This window comes from Conger conger, chromosome 5 (assembly GCF_963514075.1).
Source record: "Conger conger chromosome 5, fConCon1.1, whole genome shotgun sequence".
Taxonomy (NCBI): Eukaryota; Metazoa; Chordata; class Actinopteri; order Anguilliformes; family Congridae; genus Conger; species Conger conger.
In genome coordinates, this window is record NC_083764.1 from 22,284,570 (window position 1) to 22,307,619 (window position 23,050).

The 23,050-nt window shown below is 42.5% G+C and overlaps 1 protein-coding gene across 1 annotated transcript in view; it reads right to left on the reverse strand.

The window, feature by feature from the left end:
- Positions 1-16,956, reverse strand: part of LOC133128699 (kinesin-like protein KIF26A) — a 38,938-nt gene extending 21,982 nt beyond the window's left edge. The window contains exons 1-4 of the mRNA XM_061242416.1: positions 16,863-16,956; positions 10,851-11,013; positions 2,979-3,173; positions 843-936 (exon numbers count right to left, since the gene is read on the reverse strand). Coding sequence (XP_061098400.1) covers positions 843-936; positions 2,979-3,173; positions 10,851-11,013; positions 16,863-16,882 — 472 coding nt within the window. The 5' untranslated portion in view covers positions 16,883-16,956. The remainder of the gene's footprint in view (positions 1-842; positions 937-2,978; positions 3,174-10,850; positions 11,014-16,862) is intronic.
- Positions 16,957-23,050: the final 6,094 nt, after the last annotated feature.

A 23,050-nucleotide genomic window follows, 5' to 3' on the forward strand; every position in this document is an offset into this window, starting at 1 on the left:
GTGATCTCCATGACTCTAATTCATCTTGTACCTTTTCAGCCTAAATTACAACTGAAATACTCAGGGGGAAATGGTGGCCAAAAGACCGACCGATCGGCGGGGCGGTACACCTGTGATAGTTCTAAGTTGTGAGGCCAGCAATTTCTGTCCCTTAAAGGGTCGGGCGACGTAAGGCTCTTGTAATCTGGTGCGAAGGGAACCCTTGGGCGTTATGACGCCGGTTCCTACCAAATTAGCTCTAAGGAGCTCAGACAATGCTACGCCGACCTGGGCTCGCAAATATCATGGCAGGTTTGCATGTATTGTGTTGATTGGACCCTCAGCCTCTGAGTTCTCCACCGAACTGAGATTTCAGCAGTAATGCTAATCCCGGGAGCATATATTGAGTAATGGTGGCGCAGGTACAAGTCGAATGTAATCACTCCCGAGGTCCGCGTAAGTTGCAAACCCAAATTTCTAAATTATATTTTAAATGGAGTCAGATAAACGAGTAAAACTATAGTAACCACTAAGCGTACAATACGACCCCGTTTGTGAACGGAGAATATTAAGAATTGTACTGATCCGTTTCTGGCCAGCTATAAGCGGGATATGGGGCAGGTCAATCCATATCCGACCCATGGCAACGGACCCAGTATATTCTTAAATATAATTGTGCTCTGTTCTTGTACGGAGGATAATAATTAACCCAACTAATGTTCTCCCAGCAACGCCAGAAGGAGAAGCACGCAAATCCCCCTTCGGCCCCCGCTAAATTCCGTCATTGGGTTAGCTGTGGGGTTTTACACCTGTATGCTCTGTCATGTTTACCGAGTGGTTTTGTAAAAGTACAGGGTACTTACCAAGGCCAACATGGCCAAAGCTGAAGACGCAGCCATCTGCACCGTTCACTACTGACTGGAGGACCTCCGACACTGTCCCAGCACAAACTTCAGCCTGCAGATACAAAGCACATGGTATCTCAGGCCCATCCTAGCCTGAATGGCAACGGCATGGTGTTTTGTGGCAAACAGGGGAGAGGGAGAATACATATCTAATTTAATCTACCGTATAATTTATAATGTAATATATAATTTATCATATAATTTAAACTCACGGTTACTTTTAGCCTAAGCAACAAAGAAAGGTTCATCTCACATGGTAATCAAACCACTACTAGAGCTACATAATGAAATAAATGCAGCCACCAAGGTACATGGCTAACCGCCTAAAAGGTGGGTTTTAAGGAGCTTGCAGAAAACAGTCAGTGAATTATTGGGGAAGGTTGTTCCACCATCAGAGGATGAGTGAAGAAAACAGCTGGGCCTACAAGAGATGGCTGCCGGGGGCTCCATGAGATGGGACAGCCAGCTACCGAGAGCATGCAACATGGAAAGAACTGGTTGGAGTGTATGGTGCAATCTCTGTATGGAGAGAGGAAGAAGCAGTACCATTCACAGCATGGTATGCTAGCTGAGTGATTTGAACTGAAGACAGAAGACAGTGAATGGTGTTCTAAAGTTCTGGGGTATGTGTGGATTTAGGTTGAAAAGATGGTTGGCACCAACTTTCTGGACCAGTTGCAGTGGCATAATGGCACAGACTGACAAGCAGGCCAGAAAGGCACAATAATCGAAGGCAAGAGATTACAAAGACTTGTACTAGTAGTTGTGTATCTTCTGAGGGAGGAAGGGTGAGGAAGGGGCAGTTCTGTATACTGAGCTTTGGATGATGGATGGACATCCATGAATCACGTGTCATCATCATAGAAATGGTACGACATGCTATGAGCAGGGGAAACTGGACCAAGTGATTCTGTGTAGGAACAAGCACTGAGCCCTGTGGGACACCGGTAAATAAGATGTCTCGAAGGGTGTGGGAGAGAGATCACCCCGAAGCAAACTGTTAGGAATGGTCAGCAAGATATGAGACAAGCCATGCAAAGGCAGAGTCTAAGATGCCCATCTCCACAAACTGATGGTTTGTTAGATCAATCCCACACCTGAGGAGAAGCAGCCAGAAGAAGCTTCCTGATGAAGCTTCAAAAAGGGACAGGGCACCTTGAGTGGAAACTGTGAACTGCAAAGCAAGCTTCAGCATGGATGATAATTATGCCCCTCTGCAGTTGACACCCTCTTTCATAACCACCTAGCTAGAGAGATGTCTTACTTCCAGGGACTGATGCTCTCTGATCTGGTATGATGTAGCAGGCAAATAACCCCTGCTACCTGTTAAACTGGCACAGGCTTCAGTATGAAAGAAAACACTGTTGTCAGGGAAACTCCTAAGACTTCAAAGGCACTCTCAGCTACCCCGCCCTTTTCTTCCTCTGTGAGTTTTGATAATAATCTGCTTTACTCCACTGATAACCCTCTCTCCCTGCACAGTGGTGGATGAGTAAATGCAGCTGTTATTTTCTACTTCAGCTTGCTCTAATGGTTCTTTTTAAGCTACTTGTAATCACTAGATTAGAGAATTTTCCCACTTGATCATTTTAAGCATGATGCATACACTTGAATCTGATTATGCTTATCTTATCTTCATTTTCCCCATTTCTTAGTTTGATGCTCTCTCTCTAGTGCATTACTTGGCATACAGCACCCAACCCATGTACTGTAATAGTGGACTGTAACTGCAATGATAAATAAATAAGAGCAATTCCAACCGCTAGACAGTCCGTTACATTACATTATTGGCATTTAGCAGATGCTCTTATCCAGAGTGATGTGTAGTTGATTAGACAAAGCAGGAGACAATCCTCCCCTGGAGGGTTCAGGGCCTTGCTCAAGGGCCCAACAGTTGTGCGGATATTATTGTGGCTACACTGGGATTAGAACCACCAGTCATTTACCTTAACCACTACGCTACAGGCCGCCTTCAGATAATAGGGAATGTCATTTCAGAATGTCACATAGTAACATTAGCAAACTAGCAAAACATTAGAGCGCTTACGGCTATTAACATCCGTTAGTCATGTCTTTCTTGGTCCGGTACCCTACCTGTGAGGCGTCCTGGGTAAAGACAGTATCAAAGTTGAAGGTTTTAGGGGCGCAGGACCGGGTATGGTCAGGTCCCAGGCGAGAGGGATCAGAGAGGGTCAGCTGCTTTTTTCGGGGGTCCGCCTTCAGGAAGGAAGCGGATTTGGGGCCATCGCGAGCAACGTGGGAGGGACACACCCGCACCATCACCTTCACCTGCAACAGGGATAAAATAAAGCACGTGGAAAGACATGGCAACCTGCCACAAATTCAGTTGGCTGGCAAGCAAATGCATGATGTTAAATACCGAATTAATCAGTTTCCAGATAAATCAAATCATGGGAAATAATCTTCATAATCTGAAGAATTATTGCATAGATTTTGATCATGAAATAATATAAAATGGTCGAGCCATCCAACACCATACAATATAAATAACACCAAATAGTGAAGCAAGGCAAATTGTAAGTGATAAAATTCAATAGGGACACAATAAAAACAATGAACTAAGAGTAATTAAGAACAATAATAAAGTCAAATAAAAAATGAGGCTAATTATAGGTGTGTTTAAGGAATTATTTTTAACTGAATCAGGCTCTTTGATATGGGGCGGCAGGGTGTTCCACAGTTTAGAAGCAGAAACTGAAAGCAGCATTTTTTTAGTGGTAGCCCTGGGAACATCTAAGAGGCATGCTGTGGAGGACCGAAGACTGCATGCTGGAACGCAATGTGACAGACAGTCAGTAATATAAGCCATTTAGTGCTTTAAAAACCATGAGCAATATTTTAAAAACAATCCTAAATGTACAGGAAGCCAATGGCAACTCTCACAATACTGGTGTTATATGCTCTTTTAATTTGCTCCAAGTTAAAACTCTTGCGGCAGCATTTTGTATGGTTTGAAGTTTTGCGATTGCTGCTTTATGAAGACAAGTATAAAGTGCATTGCAATAGCCCAAATGGCTGTGTTTAAAAGCATGAATGAGCTTCTCAGCATCTTTTTGGGATAAAACTTTTGCGATATTTCGCAAATTATAAAATTAAGTTTTGATAAAAGAGTTAAAGGTACAATAGGTGAGATTTTTGCGTTAAACCATTCTAAATCCCTTCCTATCATTGAAAAAGGCTCACTGGCATGTTGACTCACCCTCTGCATGCGTTTATATATAAATTTGGGTTTCAAAATATACAGTTGACAACCCGACACTGTACCAAAACATTGTATAACTGTACAATAATTCAAGCTCATTGGTTGAAAATTGCTTCTAATTGCCACAGCCAATGGTGTTTCAACATCAGCGCGTTTAAAGAGAAGGGGGAGGGATAAACAGTGTTGTGGTTTGAAGGTGCTTGTTCCGGCTATTCCTCTATTGACCATTAGAAGTCCAAAATGACCTATTGTACCTTTAAAATGTGATAAAAAGTAAGATCAGAGTCTTAAAATAATACCCAGGTTCTTGACTTGTTGTTTTATCCGTGATGCCATGGATCCTAAACTTGAGCAAATTTGATATTTTTTTGTCTCAGGGCCAATAATGAGAATGTCGGTTTTCTCTGAATTTAATTGCAAGAAGTTATTACTCATCCATGAATTTATTTCTGATAGACAGTCAGTTAGATTTCACAGTGATCTTTGGTCCTTCGGTTTTACAGATATATACAACTGTATATCATGAGCATAACTATGTCATTATGATGATGAATAATGTTACCCAGGGGAAGCCTGTAAAGTCCCCAACACACTGCCTTGGGCCACATTGAAACAATATTAGATGTGTGTTCACCCAGCTGAACATAAATAACATAAATAAAAACATTTTAAAACAGTCCAAGCAAGCCAGAGCTGTTTCAATACTATGGTTGGCCCCGAAACCAGACTGAAATTTCCTGAGAAAAATCAGGTAATAAAGTCCCTATGACCCCATGCATGTTGTAAACAGGCACAGCAACTCGATCAGTAAAAGCATAATTTCATGGGACACTACTAAATACGAACCGTGATGGTGTCACCAAGACATCTCTGTTAAAGCACCATGGGTAAAATTGGCCAGCTGGAGTCCTTTAGTCACAGTGCTAGAGATAAGCTTTCTGGTTGTTGGCAATGCTCCTACCCTCCCCAGCAGAGAAATACCCAGTTGGTGTGCAGGTCTGAACTGTCAAGGATTTTCCTGACATGATCAGACAATGCATTGTGATGGCCTGAGATCACAGGCACGACTTCCCGCCAAAGAGGAGATTGTGCAAGGCACTTTTGAAACAACAACAAAGCTGTCAAGCCCTCCACTTGTACTTGACAGTGCTGTAAGATGTCTCAAATTATACATTCATTAATGAAAAAATAAATGCCCCAAAACCTCAGCTTTCATTAACTTGGAGTTAAAGGCCCTCAGGAATTCACTAGCATTTCAGCTCTTTGAAGCTGAAAATACAACTGGATTTAGATACAAAGGCCTATATTCATACAATAGCTTCATACTCAGATATGAGTAGGAGTATTGGGCTTCATCTCAAGAAAGCAGATGCAAGGATTTTCAGCCGCATATTGTAATATCTTGTCAAAATGTGTTTCACAAAAGTGCATTGTTTGGAAATCCAAATATAAACACAAGTGACTACAGGCCTCTCGCAAATCCAATAATTTCCAGAGTTTCCTTTGATTGTGTGGAGATGGAGGCACACTCCAAAAAAATCTTCTGTGATTTCGCCCACCCTTTAGATAATAATAATGAGTCGCTCCAAAGCTATGCATTGCCATAGGATGATAAATTACATTTTTCCAATCTTCTTGAAAGAGATCTTAGATCAATCACTAACAGGAGCATGGGCCTTTCCTTGACCTTTGACCTATACTTTTTAAAGTATACTTACATACATAATACGATCCATGGAGCTGGGTACAGGGTAGAAAACTCTTGCTATGTTTTACATTAGTTAGGTACTGAAATGACCTAGCAATGCATTTACGCAACAATAACAAGTAGTTCAAGACAGCATCTGCTTAGGTATAGTCCCGCCAAAAATATAGTTCTCGAAAAAGCCTGAATGGATTACGAAATAAACTTTAATCATAGTCAGAAAACAGTCATAGCTTCATAATCAGGTTGGATATTTGGTTCTATAAATATGTCTGTCTCAAATAATTCGCTAATTTGCTACATTTAACTGTGACTTGTGTCACTGCTTTATCACAGGTGACATTGGATGGATAGATGGATGTATGAATGGATGGTTCTTACAGTGGTGTGCAGAAATGGGGGCACCCTTGGTCAAAAAGCCTTTTACAATTAATAAATAAGTGAAAAGAAGCAAGATTACTTTTTATTTGACACTTTATTTTGAAACTATTTTTCACAGTTTCAAAATAATAATAACTCCTCCTCAGGCAACTATAATGCTTGTAAATGCTTCCTGTAGCCAGCTAAGAGTCTTTAAATTCTTGCTTTTAGAAGAACACCTTTATCTCTCCACAGACTTTTAATAATATTTAAGTCTGGGGACTGTGGTGGCCATTCCAAAACCTTCATCTGTCTTTCCTGGAGGTACTTCATGGTTGATTTCGAGGTATGCTTTGGATCATTATCTTGCTGGAATACCCAACCTCTCCTCAACTTCAATGTCTGGACTGACCTTTGAACATTGGCATGGTGTTCTTCTCAACAAAGTCTTCACTCTTTTTTCTCCAAACATACCTTCTTTGGTGGTGTTTAATCAGATGTTTAATTTTGTGTTGAGCTTGTTCTTTCTGGAAACCCAGCCACATAGGTCTTTGTTGTTTAAAGTACATTGTATTGTTGTCCTGTGAACAGCTAGACCTGTGTCTGCTACTCTTTTTTGCAGTTCTTTTGTAGTGATGTGTGGGTTCTTCTGAGCATTTCTCGCCAGATCTCGGGCCATTCTATCTGAAATCTTTCTTGGTCTTCCAGACCTTGCCTTGACTTTAACTGTTCCATTTATCTTCCATTCTCTAATAATATTTGTGACAGTGAAAATAGGTAGTTTGAAGCATTGAGAGTGTTTTTGTTTTTGTAGCCTTCTCCTTCTGGGTGAAAATGAACCATCTTCATTCTGAAATCCTTGGACAACTGTTTAGTTGTTACCACCAGACAGAGCAGCCACTACACTTGGATATTTTAGAAGGCATGGAGTTGCTTCAGAACAAAAAATAATTATAAAAGGAATTATCCACACCTGACTAATTGAGTTAACAAGTTGATCACATAGGTCTGGGTCTTAGTAATCATCTTTTTAAAAAGTAACAAAGAATAATCCAAACGGGTTCCTAAACTCCGAAACAGGACCCTTTTCCTATTTTTTATCATTTATAAACGGTACATTTTTAAAATAAAAAGCAATCTTGCTTTAGAATTTGCATAAAGGTCTCATATACCATTTCACAGACAACTAGGGGCACCCAACTGTTACTGTACTGTAGAAGACAGTGGGTAGGTGTAATTTGAATATTATAAATAGCAAAATGGCTAATGACATTTGAAAGTGCAGATGGGGAGCCTAAATACTTGAAATAAACTAAATACGGTAGGTCAAATTACATTTTTATATCATGGATCACAGTGAGGTAAAGCAGTTAAACCATTTGTACATTTGTACTCTTGAGTCATTCTGGGTGACTAATTGCTCTAATTGCTCACCCCATCCTAGTTGGCCTTTGTTCACATGGTCACATGGAAGACTTCCAGTAACTTGCCAGACAATGGATGCATGACCTGCAGAACACACCAATGACTGAATGCGCCAAACCCTGAACATGGTAGACACGTGAACTGCGTAAATTTCGGGAGCAGGTTCCGCCCCAACATGACCTGCTGCTGCTGTCTTTGAAGACACACTGGGGTCTAACGCTGAATGACATTACATTATAATTATTTAGCACTTATTTACACTTTTAACCAAAGGAACTTGCAGTTGATTATGAATAAGTGGTAGCCAATCCCCCATGGAGCAATGCTGGGTTAAGGGCCTTGCTCAAGTGCTCACAGCTGCATGGATCTTATTATAGTTAAACAGGGGTTTGAACCACCAACCCTTTGGGTCCCAGTCAAACAACTTAAACCCTCGAGTAGAGACTGCCCCATAGCCTGTTATTAATTCAATTTGCCCCATTAATTTAATTTGCTTGGCTGCAGCCTTTGTCCGTGATAACATATAGTGCTTAATTCAGCTTAAGTATCTCATTCAACAGCAAAACATCAGTGATTCGCATAGGAACTAGCAAGCCCTAAATGCCATAATGCACAGGCGTCCTCCACTTCACCTTTTGAACCCAATACACTGCTCTGTTTCTCAGAAGCCAGAGGCCATAACCAGAAACTCACAAACTCAGAACCACAGCAGGAGCTTATAATCAACTGATGTTTCCCTCAAAGTCTCCCAGCAGACTCTATACTGCTAATGAGCCTGCACCCCTTAGCATGTGTGTGTGTGTGAGAGTGTGCGTGTATCATACTGATGTGAGAGACAGGGTGCGTGTCTGTGCATATGCGTGTTTCATACTGCATATCGTGGGTCTGTTTCCGTATGTGTCTATGTTTGGGATTGTGTGCAACGCATGCAAATGGAACAGCATATGACATATGACTTGTCTCTTGTTCTGCTCTAATTGGCTTTCCCACCTGCGTGTTCCTGCCCACCAGCGTGACTGATGTGAAAAGGGTCATGTGACGCAGGCACCGGCCTGCTTCATCGGGGTCACTCGGGTAAAAGATCCGCTGCCTTTAATTGGCTGAGAAGACTGACCTTTCCGGCACTCACTCATCACACATGATAAGATCCAGCGCAAGACATCCTGCATTCAGCCAGGAAGGAAGTCAACAGAGCTTCACTTATTAAAACGAGACTCTCCTTGAGTGTTGTGCTTGAGCTATGTTGAAGCTGCCCAGTTCCAACAAGAGCACTACTGAGTGGTACCAGGATCAGGGGGGGCAATGGCCCCCCAAAATAGTCACTTGTGCTCCCCAAAACTTTGTATGGCTGCACTACCATATCCAGGAATAAATAAATAACAACACAATTGAATGAGAATTTGCAAAAAAAACATCACACATTTGCGTGGAATTCCACAATTGCAAAGCCTGTGTCCTTGGCACGGCATCCTTAGGATCCTGGGGTGTAAGCGCACACTTTGTTATAGCGAGTATATTTAACAGGGAGGATCTGTTCTAACATAGTAGATGGATGTCCGGCTGGACAGATGCCAGGATTCCATGGAGCAGACAGATTGCATGATGGAAAAAAAGGAGAAAAGCAATTTAAGGCAAAGATGTCAGTCCTATGCTTCTTGGAAGTATATACACTGATATGAAAAAGAAAGTACACCTGCTTTGAATTTTATGACTTTAGATATTAGAACACGAATAGTCCTCACTAAATCCTAACAGGCTACACATAAAACTAACCTCATGTGACTCAACATGTACTTTGGCATGCATTCAGACAAAAATAAGCCAACATACAGTGCAATACTGTGTCTTAGGCACCCTAGATATTTTTAATATAAATGTGATCTTAAATGTTTTTTGTGTGTTTTGCATTACTGTGTCAGTAGCCAATCATTTTTTTTTAGATTTCCAAACATTCATTTTCCAAAACATTTATATAACAGAAATGTATGTACTTTGTTAAATAATATAACATATTAAGTAATAATTAACACTCTCTGTGCGGAGTTTGCATGTTCTCCCCGTGTGCGCGTGGGTTTCCTCCGGGTACTCCGGTTTCCTCCCACAGTCCAAAGACATGCAGGTTAGGCTGATTGGAGAGTCTAAATAGCCCGTAGGTATGAGTGTGTGAGTGAATGGTGTGTGCGCCCTGCGATGGACTGGCGACCTGTCCAGGGTGTATTCCTGCCTTTCGCCTAATGTATGCTGGGATAGGCTCCAGCCCCCCCTGCGACCCTGTTCAAGATTAGCGGGTTAGGATAAAAAATGAATGAATGAATGAATAATTAACAGACCACTTTTCAGATAAAAACTGGATCAAGCCTGTCTTGAATTACCTGGAGAGGCAGAAGCAGGTGAGACAGCCAAAGTCTGCAAAAGAACTGTGTCATGTTGTCCAATATGTTGGGAACAAGCTACCAGCCAATTTTCTTATATAACAGCAGGACAGTGTACCTAAGGGAATCAAGGCTGTTGTTGTTGACATTACAGATACAGATTATAGAAGCTCTTAATTTCACTATTTTAGAAAGCATCTTCACTTTATGGGGTTTTTTCGTACCTAAGACTTTTGCACAGTATTGTACAACTATCATAGCACAATATCTGAAAGTATGCTATATCGCATGAGTTCTTCCATCCTGTTTTACCCTCTATTTGCTGTCTATCTCCATTACCTTCTTGTCAGATTTATAGACAGCTATTTAAGTACCTGGGGATTCTTGCCACTGTAATCTCAACACAGGCCCTAATCTCTTTGGATCGCAAGTTCTGATGACTGTCTCTGTGATTGGTCTGGGGAACTGACGCACACAGACACACACACACACGCACACACTCAAATACACGCACACACTAATGGCATGCTGATCGCATCACGTGATCGGTGAGCCGTTGCTAATTCATGTCATGTCTCATTTGATTCTGTTCATTCACAGTGTGGAGTGTGGAGTAATTGGCTTATTACACCGGTAAGAAGCCTGCTAGTTCCCAACAGAGTATGTGTGTGAGTGCATATGTGTGTGTGTGTGTGTGTGTGTGATTTTGTTAAATCAGTAAGTCATAAACAGCAGGGGGTAGCTTCATCCATTTTGAAGCTACAGTACCATCCCCCTTACAAAGGGACTTCAGCACATTTCATCACTTAAAGGGGGCACAGAACAGCTGTCTGAGATTCCCGGTGTATGTGCTCTTGGGCTAGTGTATGCCCTGCCCTCACCTTTCCCATTCCAGGATTTTCCTTGACCTTTGACCTGGCCCTCAGGAGGCATGGCGGCATGGGGGGTGGAGCCCGGCGCAGGGTTCCGCTAAAGTTGGTTGGTGCAGCTGAGCGGGGGTGGGCCTTCTTTCGCTTGGAAGAGAGGCTCAGTTTCTGGGCTGCCCTGTGGGTGAAATGACCCGGGGGACATAAGGGGTGAGAATACACCGGACTTCAGAATACAACTTACAATAAGATACTGTCCTAATAAATGTATTCATTTGTATTATATACACCCTCTTTATTTAGAGTATAGAGGAAATAAATATGTAAAAACATTCATATATAAGCAAAACAGCCATACAATCTAGTTACTGCTACTTTACATTACATTACAGTTATTTAACTGACACTTTTATCTAAAGCGCTGACCAGTTTAAGTATGGGCCAATCCCCCCAAGAGCAATGTGGGGTGCCCAGTCAGGCACCTTAACCTCCAGGCCATAGGCTGCCATAGGCTAGTTTCATTGAACGATGCTTCAACAATGTATGGAGTGCTAGTTAGTTCACTAGCTTGCTAGCTAAATATCTAATTTAAGTCAGAGAGAACCGATTCACATTACAATCCAATCCTTGATAGTTTCATTTGGACCACAGTACATTTCATCATATATCATTGTGGCATTACTGATAATTCTGAATGTCATTTTTTTTTGTACAATTATCTTTCTTGGTTTTGTATACATACAAACAGAGGGGAAAAATGGGAAGATATACCCCCTCCTTCCACTCCCCTATCACACGATTCATTCAGACGCAGTGGGCTCAAGAATTATTGACACAATAAATTTGCAAAAATTGCATATGCTGCAAACTAAAGAATAAGTTATTGACAGAGAAGTTTCATTTTCCAACATGTGTAAAGCAGTGTGTGCTTTATTAAGGGTTCAATAGAATCAAACAAAGTCTTACATTTTTCAAATAAAAATTTTATTTCCCCAGAATTATTGACACCCCTGGTATAATACTTTGTCCAAACACCTGTGGCAAAGATGACAGCTATGCAATTTGTGATATAATTTGTGATATGGTTAAAGAATATATTTCAGAATCATTGATTCTGGAACTCCACCCCCCACCCCCCAACCCCTTCAGCTCATTGCAGAACATGGTTGTTGTTTTTACTTAACCATTTCTGTGTGGATTTTGATGTATGTATGGAGTCATTGTCATGGACAATCTACCTACAACCAAGACAATTTGATTTTCTGCCAAGATGTCCTGGTACATTGTTGAATTAATTGTGTCATTGATCTTTAATAATGCCCCTGCCAGCAAAACATCTCCAAATCATCAATGACCCACCATCATATTTGACAATAGGTATGAGGTGCTTCTCCTTGTATGCTTTCCATTTTGCAGCCAAACATGTTGCTGGTGAGTATGGCCAAAACATTACATTTTGGACTCATCTGACTGTAGCGCTCTCTTCCATAATCTCAGTTTATGCTCTCAGTCGTAATTCCAATGAGGCTTGGCAAACTCAAGAAGCTTGTTTTTTTTTTATTGTGCTCAGTGAGGGCCATCTTCGTGCCAACCATCCAAAGAGTTTGTTGGTATGGAGGTGACCCCAAGACACAACCAATAAACTGCAATCCCTAGGTTACTTATGGCCTCCCATTATCACCATCTTCCTTACCATCCTTGGGGATCATATGCACTTGCGTCCTCTTCATGTGTTTTGCCATTACAACTGCCTTTATAATGAGGTATATGCTGAGGGTAATGGTTGGTATTGTTCTGGGGGAGGGACCTAAGGTTTAAAAGAGCCCCATTTCCATTCCTCTAGGAGAGTACATTATCTATATCTAGTAATTCTGCAGCTCAGTTTATATAACAAACAACAGTCACTTTCCAAACACTAGTCAATCACTACCAAGTGATACAAACAAACCACAAATATCCAAAAAAAATCTGGAATGGAAAAAAAATGATATGATGTTCCCTTATTAATCAAACCACTGGAGTTTTGATTGCTCTATATAACCTCCTATATTTAATGCATTGTTTCTCTTTGTTACTGTCCTCTGACATTGTCCTCTCAATACTTAATAATAATAATATTTCATTAAACTTTTCCAAGTGCTTCAGTATTTTTCAAATTTTTCAACATTTTTCTGAATGTCATCTCATCTCATGCCTATTGGCTGAGGGTTGCTGGTCCCTCAATATGGGGCAAGAAGGTATGCCACAAGGTCCTATTATAGGGAGTATGTCAGGGGGAAAAGCTGATTGGAGCGACAGAGAATGCTCTTTGCAGATCGGAGAGCACAGCAAAAAGATCAATACGATTTTTGCTGAGAGTTCCTGTGAGTGAGACAGTCCAAAGGTCATACTTAGAAATCAGGCCAGGAAAAGGTCAGAACAAAAAAAATCCCTTTCCTCTGCTGTCATGCACACTTCTGGGAGGATCTCCTGCTCCTCACATTACCTTGCCTTCATCTCATCTCATACACTTATAGTAGAAGCACATACTCACACATGCACATACACACACACACACACACACACACACACACAAACACTCGCATGCACACTCACACACACGCACACACACATGCAGACACACACACATGTGCGCACACACACAAATACACACACATACGTGAACACGCACAAGCACACACGCACATACTAATGCACACAAGCACATACATGCCCACACACGTGCACACACATACACGCACACATGCACATGTTCACAAATTTGACAAAAAAAACACACCACATTAGAACTACCGCAAGATTCTTCCTCTGCGCTTATTGACAATTTTATTTTATCCCTGAAAGGGCACCCAGATGTCTGTCTCTGAGGTTGACCTTTCAGCGATCACTTTACAGACATACAGTACAGGTTTACAGTACATACTGGGGCTCAAAATCAAATATCAAGCAGAGCATATGAGAGACTTGCAGTGATTTGATTAATATTTCAGCTTGAATAATGGATGCCAGCAAACGGTAAGAATGTGCAAGCATCTCCGCAGTTCAATACCAATCACATTACATTTTTCAGTTATGGTTCAGGCTCAATATCTATCCCTGTTACCAGAAACTCACAAGAAGTTCTGGAGACACAATTCCTGGAGATTTAATGACCCTGAGAAATATCATATTGAAGACAGGAGTGATCATTAAATGTTACATGAACATTCAAGATTTAGCTGACACTTTTATCCAAAGCAACTTACAGCTGATTAGACTAAGCAGGGAACAATCCCACATGGAGCAATACGGGCTTAAGGGCCTTGCTCAAGGGCCCGGTAGCTGCATGGATCTTATTGTGGCTACACCAGGGCTTGAACCACCTTCTGGGTCCCAGTCATGTACCCTAGCCACTAGGCTATAGGCTATCCCCATCACTGGACTTGTGACTCATTACACAGTAATTAATTTGTGTGGATACCAATTAAGCAATAATGAAATTTCAAATTAGTTGATACGAATAGAACATTAACCTCAAATACAATATTCAACATGTCACGAGGAAATGGCCCTCACAGTTTATAATCACTTTGTATATCCAACACATTCTAATGGTTTCACTTTTAAGTGTCATTTAGGTGGCATTTACACATCTGGGGAAGAGGGTTTGGCCGATGGGCATGCATAAACAAAAAAGTAAATCAATAAACTGTCACCACAGCAGACTGCCAGAATGACCTGACAGTGAGTTCATGAAATATGACACAACAAAAATTCTAGCAGTATGAAACAAGCTCCAGTCAAGCTCCAGTTTCTTCAAATTATTTCACCTCTCACCTTCCTTGACGTTGTCAAAACAGAGTGTTCAAGCTCCAATCCATGTGTTTGGCATGCAATGGTAACGGCATGTGAATGTTATGAAAGTGGAGGAACCTCGTTTAATCATTTGCTTCGATTTTGTCACACGTAAACCCATCTTTAAAATTATTCTGACTGTCCCAGGGGTGGAAGAAAAAGTTATTGTTTTATGTTATTATGTAATTATCTTTGTGAGAAAAATTCACTGCAACATTAGACTTAAAGTATGTGAAATCTAAGCCCTCACATCCACAATGAGGTCGTTTCGGTGAGCACTGCATCCCATGTGCACTGAACAGAGAAGATTAAAGGCTCAATAAACTGACTCAGCTTTTCAAAAGCAAAATGATCTAATTAATGGACACGGTAAAAACATCCCCACAGTCAAAATCTCCTCATTACTGAGTTTACCAGGAATCCCCCCTTTTCACCAGTTGGTCTCTGTAATTGCCATCCAATTTAGAGGTGTGAAAAATGTCCTTGTGGCTCGCATGTGGCTCAAACTGACCCCAAATGCACACTTTCAAGAAAATAAAAACAGGATGGATTTCATTCTGCACAATCCAGCACTTCTTAAAGCAAGTAAACACACTTCTCTCTGTTCACCAGCAGGGGCAGTATATAGATCACTGGGAGATAAGACAAATACCAGTGTCAGACAAAAAGGTGCTTATCATTTGTTTTGGATGTCTCTCGGAACACATATATGCAACCTAATAGCATGTTGTTTTTCATTTGAGTGGAAAGGGGGGTTCAATGTCACCCCCAGGGACATGGGAGAGGCACTGCTCAGATTCAAACTTCACTTTCTCCTACATTGTGAAAAATATTCCAAGATTAGAACGCATTATTTTGCATTTGTATTTTATGTTGTTTGTATTTCTATTCCTGTTTCTGTGGGCATGCTCTGGCAATATCTACAAATGTATTTCATGCCAATAAAGAGTTTTGAATTTGAAGTAAATAAAGAGAGAGACAGAGAGGGGGGCAGAGAGAGAGGAAGAGAGAGAGAGGGAGGCAGAAAGAGAGAGAGGCAGGGAGAGAGAGGGGGGCAGAAAGAGAGAGAGGCAGGGAGAGAGAGGAGAGCAGAGAGAGAGGAAGAGAGAGTGAGGGGGCAGAAAGAGAGAGAGAGAAAGAGAAAGGGGCAGGGAGAGGGGGGGCAGAGAGAGAGACAAGGGCAGAGAGAGGGGGGGGCAGAGAGAGAGAGATGGGGCAAGGAGAGAGAAGCGAGCAGAGAGAGAGGAAATGAGAGAGAGAGAAAGGGGGAAGAGAGAGAGAGTGAGAGAAAGAGAGAGGTGTGAAGCAATGACTGAACGCTAAAGCAAAGCCCTATAATGAGTGTGAGGCTGCAGTATTCAGACCTGTTCAGCGGTCTTTAGACGCCGGGGCATCTGCCAGGACCCCCTTCCTCTACAGCTTAAGAGCACAATCTCACAATAATTACTGTTTCAATAAAGGGTCCAGATGGAGGTTTGTGTGCAAGTGTGTGTATGTGTGTGTGTGTCTGTCCGTCCATCTGTTTGTCTGTCTGTAATATATGTGACAAAGCCCTCCCTAGTCCCTTATTCACCAAGTATGCCCAAATCGGCGAGATACGGCAACAGCACCACACCCTCTCCTCCTGAGCTGGCAGCATTGCAGCACTGAAGGTGAGCCAAATAGATTTTCAGATAAGTGCCTAAACAGCACAATGACATTGCATCTTAAGAGACACTCAGTATAAAAACGGTATATAAGCACATAAAAAGCACCAACCTGTTCCTATTACACACATAGAAATGCCACAGAGAACCACTAATTCTCTAATTAAAATACCACAAAATAACTTCCATTTACATATTATTCAGCCATATCAGTGTATTTTACTTAATATAGTCTCAGGTACAGAACCTAGTTTAAGGAAACAGAGCCCCACCCAGGAATTTTGCCTGCCTTTAAAATTCTGACTATACCACACTGCTGCCCGGAAACAAACGGCAGCCAGCCAAAAAATCCTTGTGTCAAGACACACCTATCCGCCAGACCGCCAGATCCTGTCAGGGGGAGGCATGAAACCTGTGCACTATGGGGAACAGGCTATGCCGGAGAGCCAGGTGAGAGAGGTGCACTGAACACACAGCACGGATGAAGTTTCACAGAGCAAGAACACACAGATCAGGAAGCACTTTAAACCACCCAATATCTACTTACAGTTCTTTCCAGTCCATCATGTTTAAGCAGAGTTCATCGCCGGACCGCAAACAGCAACCGATTCCCGATCACGTCTTATATCCGGAGTGTTCCATAGCTCCCGCGCGTGAGTGTGTTCAGAGACGACCGGCGAAATTCGAGGTGGTGTGGGGAGGGGGGGTTCGCTTCACCCCGCTTGCTTTCGTTAAGGGCTTCCCCGGTTACCACGGCGACTCCTGAGGCACGTTGTGGGCTGAAACATTTCCACCGTCCGTCGACGCCGGTGGGTGGGTGGAGGGGGTGGGGGAGAGGTGGTGATGCGGAGGGGTGAGGGCACGCTGGGAAAGTTATTGGAGGAGTTGAGCAGCCGAGAGGTGAGACGGCAGCACATCTGTCACAGGTCGAGGGACCCCCCCCCCCCCCCTCCCTTCGCCCCGCAGCCCCCCCCCCGCTGGTCCGTGCGAGCTCTGTCTCGTGCAGTTATACGACAGGTGGCTGCGACTCTCGGTGGCTCTGTCCCTAGTTATCCGAGTCCTTCCACAAAGGTAGGCACAGCTTTCTGTTCTTTTGGCTCTGTTTCTCTCTCTCTCACTCTCTCTCTCACTATCTCTCCCTCTCCCTGTTTCTCTCTCTCTCACTCTCTCTCTCACTATCTCTCCCTCTCCCTGTTTCTCTCTCTCTCCCTCTCAGTTTCTCTCTCTCCCTCACCCTATCTCTGTTTCTTTCTCTCCCTCTCTCTCCCTCTCTGTCTCTCTCACTAGCTGAGTCCTTCCACCGGTCTCTTCAATGCAAAGGTAAGCTCGGCTTTCTGTTCTCTCTCTCCCTCTCTCTCTCTCTCTCTCTCACTCTCTCTCTGTCTGTTTCTCTCTCTCCCTCACCCTGTCTCTGTTTCTCTCGCTCCCTCTCTCTCCCTCTCTCTCCCTCTCTCTCCCTCTCTGCCTCTCTCACTAGCTGAGTCCTTCCACCGGTCTCTTCAATGCAAAGGTAAGCTCGGCTTTCTGTTCTTTCTCTCTGTTCTCTCTCTCCCTCTCTCTCTCTCTCAGTTAACCCTTCCCACTGTAGCTCTGCTGTGACGCTGCTGCTCCGAGGGCTATGTGGCTCCCCTGTGAGACGCACTTGCTCCTCTCTCCCGTTACACACACACACACACACACGCACACACAGGGGCGAGTCCTGGGGGGCGAACAAAAACAGAGGCGCGCAAGGGGAATCGCCAAGTCCCGATCCCGCTGTTGCTGAGAAACACTGGCAGCCGTCCAGCTGTCCCCATTTCCCTCTCCTCCATCTCTCTCACTCTATTCGCCTCTCTCTCTTTCTCCCCACGTCTGTCTGTCAGTTGAGGTATCAATGCACCGCCGTGTGAACTGCCTTGCATAATCACATTTCACACACACACTAAATTCACACACACTACACATGATTCCACACACACTACACTATGCCTGCTACGCACAGTCAAAATCCGTAGACCCACATTCTGCACACACTCCGCATGAACGCACACAAACACACACACACACACACACATACTGTATGCAATCTCATGAAATCTTCATGAGCTAAGAAAACCCCCCCGCACTTCTTATTCAGTCTCGGACATCAAAGAGATTTGGTTAGTGCGTCTGCATGTGTGAACAACCATATGTGAACCACTTCTCAACCAGGGCTGAAATGTAATTATACAAATATAACATACAAATCTACAATGGGAGCAATGGATTTGGAGGTAGCCCACAGAATGGATGGTCAGGGTAAGATGTAAAGAAGGAGATTTAAGAGATATTATAGATGCTTAAACAAGAGGCATAGTGACATTGCTTCTTCAGTATAAAAATGGTACATAAGTGAATTAAAAGAGTTACCAATTGTATGTGTTATGGATGTAGAATATGATTTATTTCTTCGGTATATGTATTGCAATTCAGTTTGATATTGCCTATTTGGTCTGTTTGTAATGTCAGGAGGCTTTTGCAATGTAAGAGTACCCTTACCATGCCAGAAAAGCTTATTTGAATTTAACTGAAAAATGGAATGAAGACAGACAAGGAATAAATTGATGATTGACAACTGTAATGAATAACTGTAGAGAACAAAGACGGTATGGTGGTGAGCAAGCCAGCTCAGCTCAACTCTAACCCTCTGGACTGTCCAAGTGCTTGTGCTTCTATCTCCCTGAGCGGCCCTGACAGCTGAAAACGTACCCCCACACCACACAAGACAGGAGACAGGGAGACAGGGTGCAGGTGAAAGTGAGACGAATTAGCATATGTAAATTAGCATATGTTTCCTCAAGGCGTCTCGCAACTCTTTTCAGGGCTGCTGGGATAGGTTGCCTCCAGTGGCCTGCTAGTAGTGTCTGAAAAGGCATCACATGACTTATGTCACTCATAGGGTTGAGTGGCTACTCTCTTCACCAGTTGCCTTCTATACTTCCTTATCTCAGTCAGACCTGGGACAAATACATCATTTGCTTGTGTATTGGAACCTATGAAATACTCTCAAAAAGTGCCAATCCCCGTCCTCTTGGTTGGCTCAATTGCACCAGGCAAGTTGAGGACAGAAAAGTATTTGAATCCAAAACAATGACGTATTTGACCCAGGTCTGATCTCAGTGTATCAATGTAGATCATCACCCATCAGAAATGCATGGGTGAATCATAATGACAGAGTCAGTCTCTGTACGACAGGCACTAAGCCAGAGCAAGATGCAAGAAGCCTAGCCTGGAATGACGCATATTTCTCCTGACAGTCTCCAAGTTGGAACGAATGACAAATCAGCCATGTTGGATATGTTTGAAGGAATCGAAGCCAAGAAGATGCAGTAATCTTCACATAATGTAGATGGTATGTGGGTTTAATACGATATTGAGATAAAGATATTATAAGCGAATTTCCAATCTGTGGAGCATTGACTAAAAAAGACCAGATTCCTGCATCTGACAAGATGCACAAACAGGGCCATGTGATGGCAAATGCAACAAAAAATTTAATTATTTTATCAAGATAGCAGTTAACTGGACATTTAGCCATGGACATTGTTTTCTGTATAACAGTAGAGTGGGTACACATTTAGCAGTAGCAGCACAACAACAACTGCATTCTCTAGACTTGCCCTGGCTAGAAAACTGGACTGTGTTTAGCACTTGAACTACCACTGCGAGATTAGCATGAGGGAGCCTTGAGACGGAAATAGCAGCTAGTCAACCAAACCAAATTCCCCACCTGCATTGCTAGTGGACATGATAACACTAGGTGTGGCAAGGACTGAAGAATCCATAAGCAACCATATGCTGTCCCTGCTGAAACAAAAACAGCTCAAGCTGGGTTTTGAAACAGCTGTTAGCCGGTTGACCAGTTCTCCCAGCTCAACATGGTTTAGCTGGTTGACCAGTTCAGACCAGCTCCCAGCTCAACATAGTTTGACCAGCTACCAGCTAAGACAAGCTACCAGCACTAGCTGTTTAACCAGCTCATACCCAGCTAGACCAGCTAATGACCAGCTTGACCAGCTCAATTTTCAAGCTGGCATAGCTGGATTTTACAACAAGAGTCTGAATTGCCCTAATTCTGACATGGTCTCACACATACAAATACAGAGAAATGCAGGTCAGATGAGAACAAAGTAGCCAGGCCATTAACAACACACATGCTTTAGTATGCATAGTGAGTGGTACTCTAAATTTATCCCTGGCTGGCTGGAGAAGAGGGGGAGAAGGGGGGAGAGATGGAGAGGCTGAGACACAGAGCTTTGCAGCATGGGAAGCATCACAGAAAGTTTGTGCATAATTCTCTTTCTGACTCTTTCAAGCAATTGGTAAAATAGCAAGAGACATTACTCGGCATGTTCTGAGGGGTTATCTTTTATATTTTGCGAAAGAAAGTCATTACAGGTGGATCAAACAGGCCTTTGTGTCAGAGAAGATGGGCAGAAATTGGAAAATATTGTTTTAATAAAGTGGAACGAATACAAAAAACATTTTTCTCTCTGACGTTTCTCACAGCGTTGCAGCCTATGCTTCGCTGTGGCTTTTATGCGTGCGGTTAACAAGGGGAGATGGAGAGGAGTGAGTTTCCCCACACGTCTTTAGTGCGCCTCACAGCATGCAGGCTCAGACGCACTGCTTAGGTGCTAAAGTAAAAGTCAGAAATGCATTATTCATAGGCTGTCATGAGCCGCGCACGTGATTCACAGAACGAGACTAACGCCGGTGCCAACATATGCAGCCGCTCCTTGAGAGAAACTGGTGAAAATGAATACCCATATGGAGTTTAAAAAATAGAGCATGCAGCATACAGGTTCTGTATGTAAAATAGGTCTCAATTTCTCACACGTAAGAATTAGTATGCTAATTTCAACCTAATAGGAATTAAATGCATTACATGTAACCTATAGAAGATAGAAGGCAAGGTAAATGTAATGAATTACTTAATGATAGTGTATGAATTTCACCTCACTTTAAAGACTCTCACTCATGCAGAAAAGAGGGCATTTCAAAATAACAGTGGCCACAAAGCACTAGTGGACAACCAAGGGTTTCACAAGCCTGACACTGTTATGATCCATCGATACCTTCTCTGCCACCAGCTATGAACCCAGTCAATCAGTTATATTTCATTCTGAAACAATGCTTGAGACAGCATTTCCCACTTCCAGCAAATAAGTGTGCGCTGATTGACTTTCTTGTGGAGGAGTGGTGTCATATTCCGCCTGCAGAATTTCGTCACCGGTAGACTCTACAGTATGTCATGGATAATAGAGCTTGTATTGATTTCATGCGGTTCCTGCCAGTTCCCTATTAAATGACGTCACATTGGCATTTTAATTTTTGTTTGTTACCTGTATAGTCTCTTTCTTAGTGCATGTATGTACAGTGCAGTCTGTAAGTATTTAGAGAGTGACTGTTTTTTTGTTGTTTTGGCTCTGTACTCCATCACATGAAATTTCAAATAAAACAATTATTATGAAGTTAAAATGCTGATTTGTAGCTTTAATTTTACATCCATATTGGATGAACACTGTAGGAATAGCAGCCATTTTTATACATAGGAACCAATGCTTAAATGTTTCTTGGACAGTTCTTGCATAAAAGTGCTAGAAAAAGGTTAATACTAGGAGTGCCATCAACATTTGGAGTCTGTGGAGTCATTAGGCTGAAAAATCTGAATAAATCAATCAGCTCAGAAATGGCAAATAACCTGGTAGACAACGGTAAGACCAGTGTAGTGGATGAGAGAAGGACCCTTTAAATGGTGAAGAAAAATCCTTTTGTAACTGTTCAACAGATCACCTACTACTCTTACAGATGTAGGTGTAGATGTGTCAAAGACGACCATCAAGAGCAGGCTACGACATCATAACCGCAGAGGATTCACCACAAGCTGCAAACCCATGGCAAGGTTGAAGTTAGCAAAAAAGTACATTTAAAAAGCTGTAGAATTTTGGAACAAAGTGTTATGGACATAGAAGACCAACCTGTACCAGAGTGATGGAAAGAGAAAAGTTTTGAGAAAAAAAGGAACAGCTCATGATCCAAAGCATGCCATCTTATCTGTCAAACATGATAGCAGCAGCAGGATGAATGCCAAAGTATGCAGAACCATCTTGTCTGCTCCAATCCAAGCAAATACATCAAAACTGATTGGACGACACATTATCTTGCAGCATTTACGATGGTAAATGGTCGGCATTTATAAAGCGCCTTTATCCAAAGCACTGTATAACTGCTCCTCATTCACCCATTCACGCACAGACACACACCAACAGTGATTGGCTACCATGCAAGGCACCAACCAGCTTATCAAGAGCCGTTGTGGGTTATGTGTATTCGGTCAGGTTCGAACCGATGACCCTCCAACTTCCACACGACTGCTCTTACCGCCTAAGCTAAAATCGCCCACATTGTTCAGGCCAAGAAGAGGATTATTCTTGACTGGTCAAGTCAGTCACCTGACCCCAATCCAATTGAGCATACATTTCAATAGCTGAAGGCAAACAGCATCCAAAACAAGCAGGAGCTGGAGAGGGCTGCAGTACAGGCCTGGCAGAGCATCACCAGGGAAGATACCCAGCATCTGGCAATGTCTATGGGTCAGATTTGCAAAGTCATCATATTTTATTAAACAAAATTGAATATGATGACTTTATTTCAGTTTGTGTTAACTTGTCAAATTACTTCTGGTCCAATAAAATTGTGTAATAAGGGCTGTAA